Below are 18,214 nucleotides of genomic sequence, written 5' to 3'. Positions count from 1 at the left end.
CAAGGCTGGGGTTCCCACACATGTAACATAAATAATGTTATCCATTACTATTAGGTATTATATTGTTTGATATAGAGTATTTTATATGTATATATAAATACATATAAATAGAGATTATAAATACAAGCAAAATAACCATATAGAGTTGTATAATTAATTCGTGTGGATATATAAATATAAAAATTACAAAATAATAGAAATCAATGCAGTACATAATGCATATTTTACAGTATATGTGTTATTATAACACATTATATGTCATAAATATTATATATCAAAATATAGTACCTCAATATATTGTGATAGAAGATATAAGTACTATTAAAAATAAAATATAGAAATATTTAAATATCGTTTAAAATAAAGGGGATTTTTATTTTCTATTTGGTAGTAGGTAGGGGTTTTATTACAAAAATTATAAATATAAATAAAATAAAATTAGAAATCTATGTGTAGAAATATATCCTAAATACATTAAGATCTATATAAAAATTCAGTGGTAAGTAAATATAAGTATTAGCAGTATGTACGAAATAGAGTTTAAATAATAATTTATCTATCTTGCTACCTTATAATATATATAATATATATTTATAAATACATCAGTGTAAAGTAGAAATACAAATGTGACTATAATGATGAAAAATTATATGAATAATCAAGTATTGCTTATAGACAGAGCTTTTTTTTTTAAATTTGGTTAGAGACAGGGCTTTAATAGAAAAAATATGAATATACATTTTATTTTGATATCGTTCTAAATATGGAAATATATATTCGATGTATACAGATATATATAAAAATATAAAAAAATAAAAATAAGTATTAGGAAGAGATAGGCTATAAATAACATCATACATCAATCTACATTTAAAATGTAAATTTGAATATAAATGCAAAAAATAGAGATAAATGTAAACGGAGCTTAAATAATGGGATTTTTTTAAAGATTTTGACTTGGATGGAGGCAGGGGTTTATTTTAAGCAATATAAACCTTCTAGAAATCTAAATCTAACTATAGAAATATATAAGCAATACATTAAGATATGTACTAAAATAGAATAAAATATAATAGAAATAAATGTAAGAAATTATAAAAATTCAGTTATACATCAATATACATTATAAATCCGAATGTGAATATAAATATGAAAAATATAAAAATAAAATACATTGAAATGCAGTTTAAAAGAAAAGGTTTTTTCTTTTGGTTCTTGTTGGGTTAGAGGCAAGGGGTTTTTTTTTGTTGGCGTTCTTTTCCGCGCGGGATATTTTGGGGCATTTGCTACCGAGGATGTTCCGGAGGGGACGGCGCCCGTTCTTTTTGCCGCCTGCCCCGCCCGCGGCCCCGAGGCGAGCGGCGGCCCCCGGCGGTGGCGGGCGGCAGTGCTGCCGCCTTGTGGACAGAGGTGGGTACTACAGACACAGCCCGCGGGCGCCATCTTGGGAGTGGCTTGGCGCGGACTCGGCTTGACCTTCTCAAGAGGGTGCAAAAACGAGGACAAGAAAGTCGAGGACCCGTGTCTGTTTTCCACACTGCCTGAATTGCCCGCACCGCCGGCGCCCCCCTAGGGGATTTTCCGCGGCAGTTCTGGTGCCGTGCACACGGGCTGTGGGGTCAGCAGCACCGCGAGCCTGCGGGATTTTGGCACGAGCCGACAGGCATCGGCAAAACGCCTGTCTCCGTCAAGGTCCTCACGGGCCGCCATCTTGCGAGTGCTTGTCGCGCACTCTCTTGACAAGTGCTGCCGCCTTGTGGACAGAGGGTGGTACTGCAGCCCCCCAGCCAGCGCCCGGCAAAACCACCGAGACGGGGCGGGAGCGAGCGGCGAGTGGGGCGGTGTCTGTGAGTGAGGGGAGGGCTGAAGGCGGCTCAGCGGCGGCGAGGATGGCGGCGAGGGCAGCCCGGTGGGGCCGGTGCCGGCGGGCGGCGGAGGCGCGGTCGCAGCGCTCCCGGGCCGCGGCCGAGCGGCATCGGAGCAGGGCTGCGCCGCCTTTCCCGGCCCCGCGCCCCTCTCCAGACGCCGGGAGCGGCCGCGTGCCGGAAAATGCCGCCGGGGCGGCGGAGCGGGGCCCTGGCTCTGCCCGCCCCTCCTGCCGCCCTCCCTGGAATGGTTCGAGGCGTTATGGGTTTATTGAGGTAGGAATAATTATTTTGTTGTTGTTAATTTAATGTGGGTTTTTTTTTATTTGTTTGTTTTTGTCGTTTGATGTATTTGGTTTGTAGAGCAGGAACTGCAGACAGAATCCTGCAGAAGTAATATGGAATTTGTCCTCCCAAAACCCACCCGGCTTCAAACCACTTTCAGCACGTGGTCTTCCTTAGCAGCACATGGTTCCCCCATGCTTGAGAGGCGCTGCACTCTACTTTTCTCTCCACCTTTGCTGACAGATCCTGCTGAAGGCTGAGGACAAAGCCCTACCGCTACACGGACAAAGCAGCAGACCTGGTTCGGGAAGCCAGCGTGCTCCAGGTTGCTACAGGACTCTGATCAAACATCAGCATCCCCGTCTCTCACATTGATGGTATGTGGTAACCCCTTAAGAACAGAACTCCACGACTTGGGGCTACCTTTTCTAACCCTAAGCAACAAACTGGGGATGGATAACTCTAGAGATCCTGTTATGTAAGGATCTCCAGGATTCAGCCCTCCATGTGTCCTTGGAATCAGCAGAGTTTCCACTTTACTCCCAGACGTAATTTTTGATGTGGTTGTGCCACTTTAACAGTATTTGAAATCTCTCTTCGTGTTCTTGCAGCAGCATTATTGAACTACAATGGAAATGTAGTCCTGCCTGAAGCTGTTCACAGAATCGTGGAATCCCAGAAGGGTTTGGATGGGAAGGCACCTTTTTTTAAAGCTCATCCCGTTCCACCCCCTGCCATGGGCAGGGACACCTTCCACCATGCCAGGGTGCTCTAAGCCCTGTCCAGCCTGGCCTTGGACACTTCCATGGATCCGGGGGCAGCCACAGCTTCTCTGGGCAACCTGTGCTGGACAGCAGCTTTGAAAGGCAGAATGAAGTACAGCTGTGATTTTTGTGCTGCCCCCAACATTGTATTGCCTGGCAAATGTGCCTTTGAATTTTTTTTTTTTTTTTTTTTAAGGTTTTCTTGTTTGTTTTGTTTGCTTTCGTTTTTTTTTTTTTTTTTTTGTTGTTTTGTTTTTGGGTTTTTTTGGGAACTAAAAAGATACCTTGTGTTCCTGGAATGTTGCATTCTACCTCTGTTGTTTTCCCAGTTAGTCTGGATCCTCTGCTTACATTTTTTCCTTCACTTATTAGATGTCGTGGATATGCTGGCTGTTCTGATGGAGGGCAGTGATGGCTTAGATGAGGAAATTGTGTTCTCTTTAAATGAAGGCGTGATTATCCAGACATTTCCCTTCAGTGCTGTTGTCCCTGCTGCATTAGCAGCCAGGAATATGCTGTTGCTTCAGTCTGAAAACGGAACAGGTACAGTTTTTTTTTTTTATGTTTTATGTGTCGTTTCTAGCAGTGGAGTGAAAGTGGCATCATTTCTACTCTCTTGTAATAATTTTTTACCGTTTATAATTTTTTACCTTGAGGCATGTTATTACCTTCCCTGCAAGCAGAAGGAGGTGCAGATTGATGGTGTTTTGTGCTCAAGAGGGGCATTGAAGCTCTGTAGGTGCTTCTGCCCTAATTCCCTGACCCTGAAGAGAAGGGACACTGTCCCTGCATGGACAGTCTTGGTCTGGAAGTAGTTGGCCTCAGTAACACAGCGTTTTAAGGGCAGAGCATGGCGATCAGGAGAGGAAGGTGTTTCCCGTGCCTGTGGGCAGCTCTTCCCGAGATCAGGGAGAGGGGACTGCCTTGTTAAGTAGGAAATGGATGCGTTTCCCAAGGAAAACTTCAGAAATTAAGCTCCAGGGGCAAATACTGCGAGGTTCTACTACCTCCTTGAGGACAGCGTTAAAACCACAGGGGCATCAGCAGGGCTTGGAACAGGACTGGCCAACCGCAGAGCACCTCACGAAGCCCTGTCTGTGTATGTGGCAGTCGAGTAGCACCTGGGGGGTGCTGAAAGTCCCAGTTCTGACAGAAAATTCTGTTTAACTTGTACACGTTGGCTGGGTGTATCCCCCCAGTACAGCTCGGTTCTTCTCTGAGGCGGTGCCTGGCAGGGTGTCTCCCTGTAAAGAGACGGGCGTGTTTTTGGCACAAGACAGCGAAGGTGGATTGTTTGCTTCAGCAGGAGCTGATGATGTCTGGAGGGTTTTTCAGGTACCTCTGCAGTCAGGAGCACGTGTCTAGGTCACTGCGAACACTTTTTGATCTCGTTCAGTTCTTTTCTGCGTGAGGCTCTGTGGGCTGCTGGCAAGGCCCAAAGTAAGGAAGGTTGCCCCAGTGTCCGTGCTCATGTCAATAGTTTAATTTATTTGGCTTTTCTAGGAGCAGATGTCGTGGAGGACTTTGTTGCTGTTTTCACTGGCCTCCTGCACTCTCCGAGAGAGCCCCTTTCTCCCTGCTTGACGTTCCAGCTCTGTGACAAAGCTGCTAAGTATCCTCAGCTCTACCAGTTTAACCGATACTATAGACTCTGGATGCCCAAGTAGTCCCAGGAACCTGTGGTATGGAATACCTGAAGTCACTGAATTCTTGAGCCAGTATTCCTATAAAATCCTCACAGTTGACAGAGGTTACATTTCCATCAGGAACAGCGTTTTTATTGAGGAGGTAATTCTGCATCCTTGTTGATCGTGCTGGGGACACACGTTTGCTCCAGGGCTTTTCTCTGATGACACAAGAGGTCTCTGTGGTGTTTGGGAGGCGATACCAGGCCTCAGGGCTCATACAGAGACTCCTCAGCAGGCACAGCAGAGCCTGGTGTGCGCTGTGGCCTCTGTTTACAGTGCCCGGAGTTCCCCCGGGTGGGTGGAGGATCACAGGCCCCTGGGCTGGGTTTGGTGAGTTTTTCTCAGTTCAGCAGTGTGAACACTCCAGATACCCCTGGGGACACTACTGGACAGCTCTGTTCTAGCAGGACTGCACGCCTGTGCTCCCAGAGCTTCAGTTCAGAGCTCATCTCAAACCAAAGGTGGCTGAAGAGACTTTTGTTTCATACTCATCACTGTTTTTCTCTTACGCTTTTTGTTTCGCTTTAAACAGTTTGAAAACCACAAGGAGGTCAGGCAAGAGCCTTCTGTGGCACCGGATTCTGTATTTGCTACTTTGCTGAAGGGAGCCTGGGAGAGAGGAAGCAGTACCTTCCTGGAAGATGGTGTTCAGACAAAGTGGAGAGACTTGGCTTCCCGGCTCCCCCCACCTGAGCAGCTTTTGTTGGGAGTAAAGCACGTGCTGCTGTACCTTAAACCTACAGTGGAGAACTTCAGCAGATAATACTGTAGTGATGCTTGGTTTACTTTATGGCACAAGTTACAAATGACTCAGCTGCTAAAACTTAGGTTCCAGTGCTGTAGCTCTTTTTCCTCGACTCGCCTCCGAGGGTACGCAGCACCATACAAAACTGCACCTAATTTGTAAACAAATGTCAGTTGTTCTGATTATTGAAGCTGGGCTTTATTCAGTTGTGTGTGCTGTGGCCAGGTCCTTTGTACAAATAGTATACGGAGGGTGGGGAAACCAGAACTGCACATTCCTTGTGATATGTATGGGATTTTGGGGGGGGTTAAATGAAAAGGAGATGCAAAATGAGGGAATTGCTTTTAGATGTAACTATTCTTGTCCTAAAGGAGCCATCAGCTCTGTCCCGAGAGTTGAGTTACAAGTGTGTGTTGAAAGAGCCGCAAGCCTTTAGGGGCTGCAATTTGTGTGCCCTGGAATGAGGTGCCCTGAGGAAATGTGTGAGCCGGAGGGAGCCGAGCTGTGGGAGTGGGCGAATGGAGGCGGGTGCGGGCGGGAATAGCCGAGCGTGGCCGAAAGTGGCCGGGAGGGCCCGTGGAGGCGAGTGGAGCCGAGCTGCGCCGAAGAGGCGAGTGGGGCCGAATGCGGTCGGAAATAGCCGAGCTTAGCCGAAAGTAACCGAAGCTGGCCGAGGAGCCGAGCGTAGCCGAGCGGCTCCGAGTACAGCCGAGGCGAGCCGAGCTTTGCCGAAGAGGCTAATCGAGCCGAATGCGGCTGGTAATAGCCGAGCGTGGCCCAAAGTAGCCGAAGCTGGCCGAGGAGCCGAGTCCAGCCGAACCGAGCCGAGCTCGGCCGAGCGCAGCAGCCCGGGCAGGGCGGGGCGCCGGGGCGGAGCCGGGGCGCTGGGAGGATCCCCTCCTGTCCCTCTCTCTACCGCTCCATCCTCCTCCCCGTATTCCCCTCAGTTACCTCTCTTTCCCCCGTTTCCGTGTCCCCCCCCCAAACTCGGCTCCTTCCTGTCCTGTCCCTGCCCTGCTCCTCCGTTCCATTCCCCCTCTCTCCCTCCTCTGTTCACCGTCCCTCTTCCTCCCCTGCCGGCCTTTCCCTTCCCCGCCCGCTTTCCTCCGCAGCCCGTCCTCCCTCCCCGACCTTTCGCATGCCCCGCTCTCCCTCCTCTCTTCCCGTCGCCCCTTCGCTTCTTTCCCCCGCAGCCGCGGGGCTCGGGGCGCCGGAGAATAAAGCCCCGAGGGCCGGAGCCCGGCGCCCCCCGGGCCTTGCGGGAGTCCCCGCACGGGGCCGGAGGCTCTCGGCGGATCCCCCGCGCCGCTCGGACCCCGCCCCGGCGCTGCCGGAATTGCGGCTCCGCCGGCATCGCGCTGCGAGCGGCCCCCGCTCCGTGCCGTGCCGGCCGTGCCGCGTCCCCGCCGCCTCTGCCGCTCCCTCTTTCTGCCCCTGGCCCGCGACAGCGAGGCGGGGCAGGAGCTTCGAGCCTTCTGGGGGCTGCCCCCCCTTCCTTGTTGCGGCGGAGTCCCTTTCTGGGGGGATGGACGCGTGGGAAGGGCTGGAAGGGAGTGCTGGGCTGCTGTCCGGGGCAGTTGGACTCGTCCTGTGCCTTCTTCGGGAGTCAGGGTTAGGGGCTGAAGACTCGGGGCTCTGATGTCATTTGGGGCACCCCAAGGTCGCTAGGAGAGGGACGCACACTGCGGTGGGGGAGCGGGTGGGTGGCAGATGAGAGGGGGGGTCACGCTGGGTGCCGTCCCGCAGAGGGACCCAAAGCTACCCCAAAATTCCCAGGGAGGGGTGTGTGTAGAATACTAAAACCTGGCAAGTGTTTCTTTTTCACAGGTATTGGTAAAGAATAGGAAGCTATGGCTAAACTAATTTGAAAAGAAGCCCTCTCTCGATCCACTCATTTGTACCCAGGAATGTAGGAAACTCTGACTGTGGATGGGCAGTAGTTTTGAAAATCATGCCCTAGCCTTTTTCTCTAGGAACGAACCAAGCGAGTGCCCTGAAACCAGCGGAGCAGCTGCAGGGGCTAAATGGAACAGAAAGGGCTCCCCGGCACCTTTTGCCTCCGTTCTCTGCCATTCCTCAAAACGTGTCGCAGCCCCGGAAGAGGCGTTTGTCATTCCAGCCTGCCAAAATAAAGACCTGTAAAATCCTAGCTCTGCCTTTTGTTTAACGTGTTCTTACTTTCTATTTATGTCATCACAGAAAGCAAGGAAAGAAGAAATGTGACTGGTTCCCACTATTGCTCCATGCAGGCATTTTTAAAGGCTTCTGTACTTCTATCCTCTTTTTCCACTCCAAGCTTCATTTTTCCCCTCCTTTTTCGAGGTCTGCTGCTTTGGGTGTCCCAAGGAGGGCTGGGTTCCTCAGCAGGGGTCTTAGGAGTTGGTGCTGATTCTGCTTTTCCACAGATATATCAAAGTGTGCTACCAAAGTGACTATTTTCTCCAGGGGAAAGCTTTCTCTCAATGACCATCAATGCATGTATGTGTTTTAATCGTGTAACCAGATGGATTAAGAAAAGCTGACACCCGTAGCAGATTTCTGTTGGATCTGTGTCTGTGAGAAGTGCGCTGTGTGCTGGAGAGGGAGAGACGCTGTTGGAGAGTGGCAACAGCGGCAGGTGTGAGCTGTTAGGATGATGGGGGCTCAGAGCAGCCCCAGGTGTGAGCTGTGAGGATGATGAGGAGGGGGCGGCTCCTCCGGGGGCTGATTTAGGGGGTTTTCCTCACATCGCTTTTGCACGGAGCTGCTGGAGGAGAGGAGTTTATAGGGGGCTCCCGGGGCTATCTCCTGGAAGGACGGTGGGTGCTTCGGACAGGGTCCGGGGGATCACCTGGATACGTGGAGCATTGCTCAAAGGAGGAGCCGAGGGACAAACCTTTGTGCCGAGAAGCAGCAGCCGAGCAGGTGAGCTGGTGCGCTTTTTTAGCCGGGACTTTTCTCCTTTCCCTTGAAATTTCGTCATCCTGAGGTTGAATTGGAGGGGGCAGTCCTGTGGTCCCGCCTTTTAAGGGGTTTGGATTGAGGTAAGAAGCCCCCTTTTGCCATCATTTGAGGCAAGCCGCTTCTTTTCTTCTCTTCTAGGGGACGCAGTTGAAGGGAAGCCTACATTTCTGTGCCCTTGTTGGGGTGAGGTGAGCGCCGGAGCATGGCGTCACTGTCGGGCCTTCAGAGGAAGGGAGCTGCAGCCGTGGCAGCGCTGGCAGGGCGGGGATCGCGCTGTGCCGCTGCATTCGGGGCGCTTCTTCTGCCCCCGGCCCGGCAGCGAAGGGTGCGGCGCGGAGCCCTGCCGGCAGTGCCGGGGCTGGCCGGGGCGGAAGGGGAGCTGGGCGCGGCTGGGCTGCCGCGGGCCCGCCGGAGCCGCGCCGGTGCGAGCCGTGCGGAGCCGAGCGGAGCTTTGGCCGGGCCGGCGGGCGGGGGAGGCGGCGCGGGCGGGGCCGGCGCCGGCCGGTGCCGCCGCTCCGTCCGCTCCGGGCGCGGGGCTCGGGCGCCGCCGGGGCCCCCCGGGCCCGGTGCCGGCCCCGCCGGGCCGGGGGCAGCGGGCGGGGGTCTGCCGGCGCGGCGCCGCCTCTGCCTGCCGGAGGAGCCGCTTTCCTGCCGGAGCCGCGCTGCGCCCGGGGCCGGGAGCGCGGCTTCGCATCTTCCAGCCTCCCTCGCTGCGCTGCTTTTGAGGCGCTCCTGAGGAGCTCCTGGGATCGGTGGCTTTTGATCGGCGTCGCTGTAGGAGAAGGGCCCCGGGCACTTCTTGGTTGTTACGGTTCTTGCTTCGGGTGCTCGTGACAAGGTTTTTTTTTGGGTTGAGTGTTGTTGTTTGATTTCTTTTTGATCGGTTCTTATGTTTTTTAAGGATGCGTTTCTAAAGGTTTACACTGGTTTTTATGGGTCGTAGCATGGAGTAGAGGGTCGTTTTTCAATTCGGTTGTGGAGGCTTTTATTAGCGCGAGTGCGTAGTGGTTTTTTTGGTGGGCTTGAGGGAGTGCCCTGGAGTTAATCGGTGAGGTTTTCTTTAATATTGATGAATGCATTCTTATTTATTATATTATAGGGGTTTCATTCATTTGGCTTATTTGATTGCCGTGTATGTTTCATTGTTGCAGAGAACTTGGGAGATATTGTTTGTAGTTACATTTCTCTTTTGGCGACGTGTTTATTTCTAGGTGGTTTTTTTGTTTTGAGGCAATTTTTGTTTCTTGAGTTAGGAACTTATTTTGTTGTTGTTAATATGTATTTTTTTGTCGTTTGATGTGTTTGGTTGTTGTTTTTTATTGGTTTTATTTTTGTGAACATGGGCATTTCCATGGTGGATCTCTTTAGGTGTTTATTTTATCTGGGGGGTGAATTTTTTGTTTCTTCGTGGTTCCCTTATTTTTATATCTGTAATTATTTGGTGGGTTTTTTTTAGTTAATTTTATAGAGCATTGGGTTCTCTTTATGAGTTAGTGTAGTGGTAGAATTTTGGTTACTATTTTTTTTAGGATCGTTGGGAGTCTCTTGTATGGTTTGAAGTATGGTAAGTTAGTTGGCTTTTTTTTTTTTTTTTTTCCTTTATAGTGGTTTTTGTGATTTGCTGTGTGGGTTTCTATAGGGTTTTTTTAAATGTTTGTTTCGTTTTTGTGACGTGATAAGAGCTGCGAATGAAAGGAGTGTAGTGCGGGTTTTTTTGCTGGTAGTTGGTTGGCTGGTGGAGCCTTTCTGAATTTTTTGGACGGTATTGGTGGGAATTTGATGCTGTTTGTTTTGGCATTTTATTTTTAGGAATTAGATTATAACTGCAAAGTTTTAACTATAATTCTAATGAAATAGAACACATGCATAAACATGATAATGGGAATATAAAACTTCAATTTTAAATGTAAATGGAAAACATATAAATGAAACATGTAACATAAATAATGCTGTCCATTACTATTAGGTATAACCTTGTTTGATATGGAGTATTTTATATGTTTATATGCATATAAATATCGATTATAAACATAAATGTCCATATAGAAATGTATAATTAATACATGTGGATATATGAATATTACAAAACAATAGGAATCAATACAGTACCTAATGCATATTTTACTGTATGTGTCTTATTACAACGCATTTCATGTCATAAATACTATATATTGAAATATAGTACCTCACTATGTTGTGATAGAATAGATAAGTACTTGTAAAAATCAAAAATAGAAGTATAGAAATATTTAAATATAATTTAGAATAACGGGGATTTTTATTTTCTATTTGGTATTAGGTAGGGGTTTTATTATTAAAATTATGAATAGAAATAAAATTAGAAGTCTTTGTATAGAAATATATCCTAAATACGTTAAGATCTATATGAAAATTCAAAGGTAAGTAAATATAAATATTAGCAGTGTGTACGAAATAGAATTTAAAAAATAATTTATCTATCTCGCTAACTTATTATATATATATATAAAATATATTTATAAATACATCTATATAAAGTAGAAGTTCAAGTGTGACTATAATGATAAAAAAAAATATTCGAAAATCGTTTAAAGAAAGGGCTTTTTTTGTTTTTATTTGGTTGGAGGCAGGGTTTTAATGGAAAAGAGATGAATATACATTTTAGTTTGATATCATTCTAAATATGGAAATATATAATCAATGTATACAGGTGTATATATAAAAATATAAAATAGAAATTAAAATTAGTATTAGGAAGAGATAGACTATAAATAGCATCATACATCAATCTACATTTAAAATATAAATTTGAATATAAATGCGAAAAATAGAGATACATTTAAATGGAGTTTAAATAAAGGGGGTTTTTTAAAAGATTTTTACTTGGATAGAGGCAGGGTTTTATTTTAAGCAATATAAACCTTTTAGAAATCTAAATCTAACTATAGAAATATGTAAGCAATCTAATAAGATATGTATAAAAAAATAGAATAGGAATAAATGTAAGAAATTATAAAAATACAGTTTTCCATCAGTATCCATTACAAATCCGACTGTGAGTATAAATCTGAAAAATATAAAAACAAACCCTGTTGCAATGCAGTTTAAGAGGAAAGCTTTTTTCTTTCGGTTCCTGTCGGGTCGGAGGCAGGCTTTTTGTTCCGTTCTTTCCCGCGCGGACGCTTTGGGGCGTTCGCTGCCGAGGCCGTGCCGGCGGGGACGGCGCGGTGCTGCCGCCGTGTGGGCAGAGAGCGGTACTGCAGCCCGCGGCCGCCATCTTGGGAGTGGCGTGGCGCGGCCTCGCTTGACCTTCTCGAGAGGGCGCGAAAACGAGGACGTTGAAATTCGAGGACCCGTGTCTGTTTTTTACACTGCCTGAATTACCCGCACGGCCGGCGCCCCCCGACGGGATTTTCCGCGGCGGTTCGGGTGCCGTGCACACGGGCTGTGGGGTCAGCAGCACCGCGAGCGTGCGGGTTTTTGGCGGGAGCCGACAGGCATGGGCAAAAACGCCTTTCTCCGTCAAGGTCCCCACGGGCCGCATCGTGTCGCGGACCCTCTGGACAAGTGCTGCCGCCTTGTGGGCACAGGGCGGTACTGCAGCCCCCCAGCCGGAGCCCGGCCGAAGCGGCGGGAGGGGCGGGAGCGAGGGGCGAGCGGCGAGCGGGGCGGTGTCTGTGAGTGAGGGGTGGGCTGGAGGCGGCCCCGCGGGCCGAGGGCGGCCGGGGCCGGTGCCGGCGGGCGGCGGAGGCGCGGTCGCAGCGCTCCCGGGCCGCGGCCGAGCGGCATCGGAGCAGGGCTGCGCCGCCTTTCCCGGCCCCGCGCCCCTCTCCAGACGCCGGGAGCGGCCGCGTGCCGGAAAATGCCGCCGGGGCGGCGGAGCGGGGCCCTGGCTCTGCCCGCCCCTCCTGCCGCCCTCCCTGGAATGGTTCGAGGCATTATAGGTTTATTGAGGTAGAAATAATTATCTTGTTGTTACTAATTTAAGGGGTTTTTTTTGTTTGTTTGTTTGGTTTTATCTTCGGTTTTGTTTTGTTTTGGGTTTTTTTTGGGGGGGAACTAGAAAGATACCTTGTGTTCCTGGAATGTTGCATTCTACCTCTGTTGTTTTCCCAGTTAGTCTGGATCCTCTGATTACATTTTTTCCTTCACTTATTAGATGTCGTGGATATGCTGGCTGTTCTGATGGAGGGCAGTGATGGCTTAGATGAAGGAATTGGCTTCTCTTTAAATGAAGACATGATTATCCAAACAGTTCCCTTCAGTGCTGTTGTCCCTGCTGCGTTAGGAGCCAGGAATATGCTGTTGCTTCAGTCTGAAAACAGAACAGGTACAGGGTTTTTTTTTATGTTTTATGTGTAATTTCTAGCAGTGGAGTGAAAGTGGAATAATTTCTACCCTCTTGCAATAATTTTTTACCATTTATCATTTTTTACCTTGAGGCAATTTATTACCTTCCCTGCAAGCAGCAGGAGGTGCAGATTCATGGTGCTTTGTGCTCAAGAGGGGCATTGAAGCTCTGTAGGTGCTTCTGCCCTTTTTCCCTGACCCTAAAGAGAAGGGACACTGTCCCTGCATGGACAGTCTTGGCCTGGAAGTAGTTGGCCTCAGTAACACAGTGTTTTAAGGGCAGAGGAGAGGAGAGGTGTTTCCCGTGCCTGTGGGCAGCTCTTCCCGAGAGCAGGAGAGGGGACTGCATTGTTAAGTAGGAAGTGGATGCGTTTCCCAAAGAAAACCTCAGAAATTAAGCTCCAGGGGCAAATATGGCGAGGTTCTACCACCTCCTTGAGGACATCCTTAAAACCACAGGGGCATCAGCAGGGCTTGGAGCAGGACTGGCCAATCCCAGAGCACCTCACGAAGCCCTCTGTGTGTCTGTGGCAGTCGAGTAGCACCTGGGGTGTGCTGAAAGTCCCAGTTCTGAGAGAAAATTCTGTTTAAACTTGTACACGTTGGCTGGGTGTGTCCCCCCAGTACAGCTCGGTTCTTCTCTGAGGCGGTGCCTGGCAGGGTCTCTCCCTGTTAAGGGCCGGGCGTGTTTTTGGCACAACAAGTGAATGTGGATTATTTGCTTCAGCAAGAGCTGATGATGTCTGGAGGGTTTTTCAGGTACCTCAGCGGCCAGGAGCATGTGTCTAGGTCACTAGGAACACTTTTTGATCTCGTTCAGTTCTTTTCTGCATGAGGCTCTGTGGGCTGCTGGCAAGGCCCAAAGTAAGGAAGGTTGCCCCAGTGTCCGTGCTCATGTCAATAGTTTAATTTATTTGGCTTTTCTAGGAGCAGATGTCGTGGAGGACCTTGGTGCTGTTTTCACTGGCCTCCTGCACTCTCTGAGAGAACCCATTGCTCCCTGCGTGACGTTCCAGCTCTGTGACAAAGATCCCGAGTCCCTGAAAGCTGCTAAGTATCCTCAGCTCTACCAGTTTAACCGATACTATAGGCTCTGGATGCCCAAGCAGTCCCAGGAACCTGTGGTATGGAATCCCTGAAGTCACTGAATTCTTGAGCCAGTATTCCTATAAAATCCTCGCTGTCGACAGAGGTTACATTTCCATCAGTAACAGCATTTTTATTGAGGAGGTAATTCTGCATCCTTGTTGATCGTGCTGGGGACACACGTTTGCTCCAGGGCTTTTCTCTGATGACACAAGAGGTCTCTGTGGTGTTTGGGAGGCGATACCAGGCCTCAGGGCTCATACAGAGACTCCTCAGCAGGCACAGCAGAGCCTGGTGTGCGCTGTGGCCTCTGTTTACAGCGCCCGGAGTTCCCCCGGGTGGGTGGAGGATCACAGGCCCCTGGGCTGGGTTTGGTGAGTTTTTCTCAGCTCAGCAGTGTGAACACTCCAGATGCCCCTGGGGACACTGCTGGGCAGCTCTGTTCTAGCAGGACTGCACGCCTGTGCTCCCAGAGCTTCAGTTCAGAGCTCATCTCAAAACAAAGGTGGCTGAAGAGATTTTTGTTTCATACTCATCACTCTTTTTCTCTTATGCTTTTTGTTTGGCTTTTTAAACAGTTTGAAAACCACAAGGACTTAAGCCAAGGGCCTCCTGTGGCACCGGATTCTGAATTTGCCACTTTGCTGAAGGGAGCCTGGGAGAGAAGAAGCAGTACCTTCCTGGAAGATGGTGTTCAGACAAAGTGGAGAGACTTGGCTTCCCGGCTCCCCCCACCTGAGCAGCTTTTGTTGGGAGTAAAGCACGTGCTGCTGTACCCGAAATCCACAGTAGAGAACTTCAGCAGATAATACTGTAGTTATCCTTGGTTTACTTTATGGCACAAGTTACAGATGACTAGGCTGCTAAAACTTAGGTTCCAGTGCTGTAGCTCTTTTTCCTTGACTCGGCTCCGTGGGTACGCAGCACCATACAACATGCAGTTGCACCTAATTTGTAAAAAAATGTCATTTGTTCTGATTATTGAAGCCAGGCTTTATTCCGTGGAATCCCAGCTGTGTGCTGCCCCAGGGCCTTTGTACAAATAGCGTACAGGGGGGGGGGGGGTAGGGGAACCAGAACTTCACATTCCTTGTGGTAGGGATGGGATTTCGGGGGGGGGGGTTAAATAAAAAGGAGATGCAAAATAAGGGAATTGCTTTTACGTGTAACTATTCTTGTCCTAGAGGAGCCATCAGCTCTGTCCCCAGAGCTGAGTTACGAGTGTGTGTGTTGAAAGAGCTGCAAGCCTTTAGGGGCTGCAGTTTGTGTGCCCTGTGCTGAGGTGCCCTGAGGAAATGTGTGAGCCGGAGGGAGCCGGGGCCGGGCGGAGGGAGCCGAGGTGTGGGAATGGGCGAATGGAGGCGGGTGCGGGCGGGACTAGGCGAGCGTGGGCGAAAGCGGCCGAAAGGGGCCGAGGAGGCGAGCGGAGCCGAGCTTGGCCGAGTTCAGCCGAGGCGAGCCGAGCTTTGCCGAAGAGGCGAATGGAGGCGAATGCGGCCGGAAATAGCCGAGCGTGGCCGAAAGTAGCCGAAGCTGGCCGAGGAGCCGAGTCCAGCCGAACGGAGCCGAGGTCTGCCGAGCGCAGCAGCCCGGGCCGGGCGGGGCGCCAGGGCGGGGCCGGGGCGCCGGGAGGATCCCCTCCTGTCCCTCTCTCTCCCGCTCCATGCTCCTGCCCGTGTTCCGTTACCTCTCTTTCCCCCGTTTCCATGTCCCCCCCAAACCCGGCTCCTTCCTGTCCTGTCCCTGCCCCGCTGCTCCGTTCCATTCCCCCTCTCTCCCTCCTCTGTGCCCCGTCCCTCTTGCTGCCCTGCCGGCCTTTCCCTTCCCCGCCCGCTTTCCTCCGCAGCCCGACCTCCCTCCCCGCCCTTTCGCATGTCCCGCTCTCCCTCCTCTCTTCCCGTCGCCCCTTCGCTTCTTTCCCCCGCAGCCGCGGGGCTCGGGGCGCCGGAGAATAAAGCCCCGAGGGCCGGAGCCCGGCGCCCCCCGGGCCTTGCGGGAGTCCCCGCACGGGGCCGGAGCTCTCGGCGGATCCCCCGCGCCGCTCGGACCCCGCCCCGGCGCTGCCGGACCTGCGGCTCCGCCGGCATCGCGCTGCGAGCGGCCCCCGCTCCGTGCCGTGCCGGCCGTGCCGCGTCCCCGCCGCCTCTGCCGCTCCCTCTTTCTGCCCCTGGCCCGCGACAGCGAGGCGGGGCAGGAGCTTCGAGCCTTCTGGGGGCTGCCCCCCCTTCCTTGTTGCGGCGGAGTCCCTTTCTGGGGGGATGGAGGCGTGGGAAGGGCTGGAAGGGAGTGCTGGGCTGCTGTCCGGGGCAGTTGGACTCGTCCTGTGCCTTCTTCGGGGGTCAGGGTTAGGGGCTGAAGCCTCGGGCCTCTGATGGCATTTGGGGCACCCCAAGGTCGCTAGGAGAGGGACGCACACTGCGGTGGAGGAGCGGGTGGGTGGCGAATGAGGGGAGGGGGTCACGCTGGGTGCCGTCCCGCAGAGGGACCCAAAGCTGCCCCAAAATTCCCTGGGAGGGGTGTGTGTAGAATACTAAAACCGGGCAAGTGTTTCGTTTTCACAGCTATTGGTAAAGAATAGGAAGCTATGGCTAACCTCATTTGGAAAGAAGCCCTCTCTCGACCACTCATTTGTACCCAGGAATGTAGGAAACTCTGACTGTGGATGGGCAGTAGTTTTGAAAATCATGCCCTAGCCTTTTTCTCTAGGAACGAACCAAGCAAGTGCCCTGAAACCAGCGGTGCAGCTGCAGGGGCTGAAGGGAACAGAAAGGGCTCCCGGCACCTTTTGCCTCCGTTCTCTGCCATTCCCCCAAACGTGTCGCAGTCCCGGAAGAGGCGTTTGTCATGCAGCCTGCCAAAATAAAGACCTGTAAAATCCTAGCTCTGCCTTTTGTTTAACGTGTTTTTACTTCCTATTTATGTCATCACAGAAAGCAAGGAAAGAATAAATATGTCTGGTTCCCACTATTGCTCCGTGCAGGCATTTTTAAAGGCTGCTGTACTTCTGTCCTCTTTTTCCACTCCAAGCTTGACTTTTCCCCTCCTTTTTCGAGGTCTGCTGCTTTGGGTGTCCCAAGCAGGGCTGGGTTCCTCGGCAGGGGTCTTAGGAGTCGGTGCTGATTCTGCTTTTTCCGAAGGTGTAGCAAAGTGTGCCAGCAAAAGGACTGTTTTCTCCAGGGGAAAGCTTTCTTTCAATCACCATCAGTGCATGTATGTGTTTTAATTGTGTAACCAGGTGGATTAAGAAAAGCCGACAGCCGTAGCAGATTTCTGTTGAATCTGTATCTGTGAGAAGTGGGCTGTGTGCTGGAGAGGGAGAGACGCTTTTGGAGAGTGGAAACAGCGGCAGGTGTGAGCTGTTAGGATGATGAGGGCTCAGAGCAGGCCCCAAGTGTGAGCTGTGAGGATGATGAGGAGGGCTCAGAGCAGCCCCAGGTGTGAGTTATTAGGATGATGAGGGCTCAGACCAGCCACAGGTGTGAGTTGTTAAGATGATGAGGGCTCAGAGCAGCCACAGGTGTGAGCTGAGAGGATGATGAGGAGGGGGTGGCTCCTCCGGCGGCTGATTTAGGGGGTTTTCCTCCCATCGGTTTTGCACAAAGCTGCTGGAGAAGCGGAGTTTATGAGGGGCTCCCGGGGCTGTCTCCTGGAAGGATGGTGAGTGCTTTGGACAGGGTCCGGGGGATCACCTGGATTCGTGGAGCATTGCTCAAAGGAGGAGCCGAGGGACAAACCTTTGTGCCGAGAAGCAGCAGCCGAGCAGGTGAGCTGGTGCGCTTTTTTAGCCGGGACTTTTCTCCTTTCCCTTGAAATTTCGTCATCCTGAGGTTGAATTGGAGGGGGCAGTCCTGTGGTCCCGCCTTTTAAGGGGTTTGGATTGAGGTAAGAAGCCCCCTTTTGCCATCATTTGAGGCAAGCCGCTTCTTTTCTGCTCTTCTAGGGGACGTAGTTGAAGGGGATCCCACATTTCTTTTCCCTTGTTGGAGGGAGGTGAGCGCCGGAGCGTGGCGTCAGTGTCGGGCCTTCAGAGGAAGGGAGCTGCAGCCGTGGCAGCGCTGGCAGGGCGGGGATCGCGCTGTGCCGCTGCATTCGGGGCGCTTCTTCTGCCCCCGGCCCGGCAGCGAAGGGTCCGGCGCGGAGCCCTGCCGGCAGTGCCGGGGCTGGCCGGGGCGGAAGGGGAGCTGGGTGCGGCTGGGCTGCCGCGGGCCCGCCGGAGCCGCGCCGGTGCGAGCCGTGCGGAGCCGAACGGAGCTTTGGCCGGGCCGGCGGGCGGGGGAGGCGGCGCGGGCGGGGCCGGTGCCGGCCGGTGCCGCCGCTCCGTCCGCTCCGGGCGCGGGGCTCGGGCGCCGCCGGGGCCCCCCGGGCCCGGTGCCGGCCCCGCCGGGCCGGGGGCAGCGGGCGGGGGTCTGCCGGCGCGGCGCCGCCTCTGCCTGCCGGAGGAGCCGCTTTCCTGCCGGAGCCGCGCTGCGCCCGGGGCCGGGAGCGCGGCTTCGCATCTTCCAGCCTCCC

General features: G+C 51.5%; 1 protein-coding gene and 2 long non-coding RNA genes across 3 annotated transcripts in view; all 3 read left to right on the top strand.

Annotated features, from left to right (window-relative positions):
• The window catches only part of LOC144248597 (uncharacterized), a 73,941-nt gene extending 57,356 nt beyond the window's left edge, over positions 1-16,585 (top strand). Inside the window, exon 2 of the long non-coding RNA XR_013341884.1 lies at positions 16,267-16,585. This is a non-coding gene — a long non-coding RNA (uncharacterized LOC144248597). The remainder of the gene's footprint in view (positions 1-16,266) is intronic.
• On the top strand, positions 3,095-5,680 carry LOC144248595 (uncharacterized). The gene is made up of 3 exons (XR_013341882.1): positions 3,095-3,457; positions 4,418-4,702; positions 5,135-5,680. It is a non-coding gene; the product is annotated as an uncharacterized LOC144248595 (long non-coding RNA).
• LOC144248594 (nucleolar pre-ribosomal-associated protein 1-like) lies at positions 8,394-14,487 on the top strand. Its single transcript, XM_077790668.1, has 4 exons — positions 8,394-8,473; positions 12,429-12,599; positions 13,547-13,849; positions 14,284-14,487. Exons 2-3 carry the CDS (start codon positions 12,440-12,442, stop codon positions 13,756-13,758), a joined length of 372 nt encoding a protein of 123 aa, XP_077646794.1. The 5' UTR covers positions 8,394-8,473; positions 12,429-12,439; the 3' UTR covers positions 13,759-13,849; positions 14,284-14,487.
• Positions 16,586-18,214: the final 1,629 nt, after the last annotated feature.

Source organism: Lonchura striata, unplaced genomic scaffold (assembly GCF_046129695.1).
Source record: "Lonchura striata isolate bLonStr1 unplaced genomic scaffold, bLonStr1.mat Scaffold_188, whole genome shotgun sequence".
In the NCBI taxonomy this organism is placed as follows: Eukaryota; Metazoa; Chordata; class Aves; order Passeriformes; family Estrildidae; genus Lonchura; species Lonchura striata.
The sequence above is the reverse complement of the archived record's forward strand: the minus strand, read 5'-3'. Positions and strand labels throughout refer to the sequence as shown.

What these genes read in the sequence shown, in the direction of transcription:
- LOC144248594 (XM_077790668.1), top strand. Translation starts at nt 12,440, where the DNA reads ATGCTGGCTGTTCTGATGGAGGGCAGTGATGGCTTAGATGAAGGAATT. An exon ending in TCAGTCTGAAAACAGAACAG is followed by an intron (nt 12,600 to 13,546) that starts GTACAGGGTTTT and finishes TGGCTTTTCTAG; the next exon opens with GAGCAGATGTCGTGGAGGAC.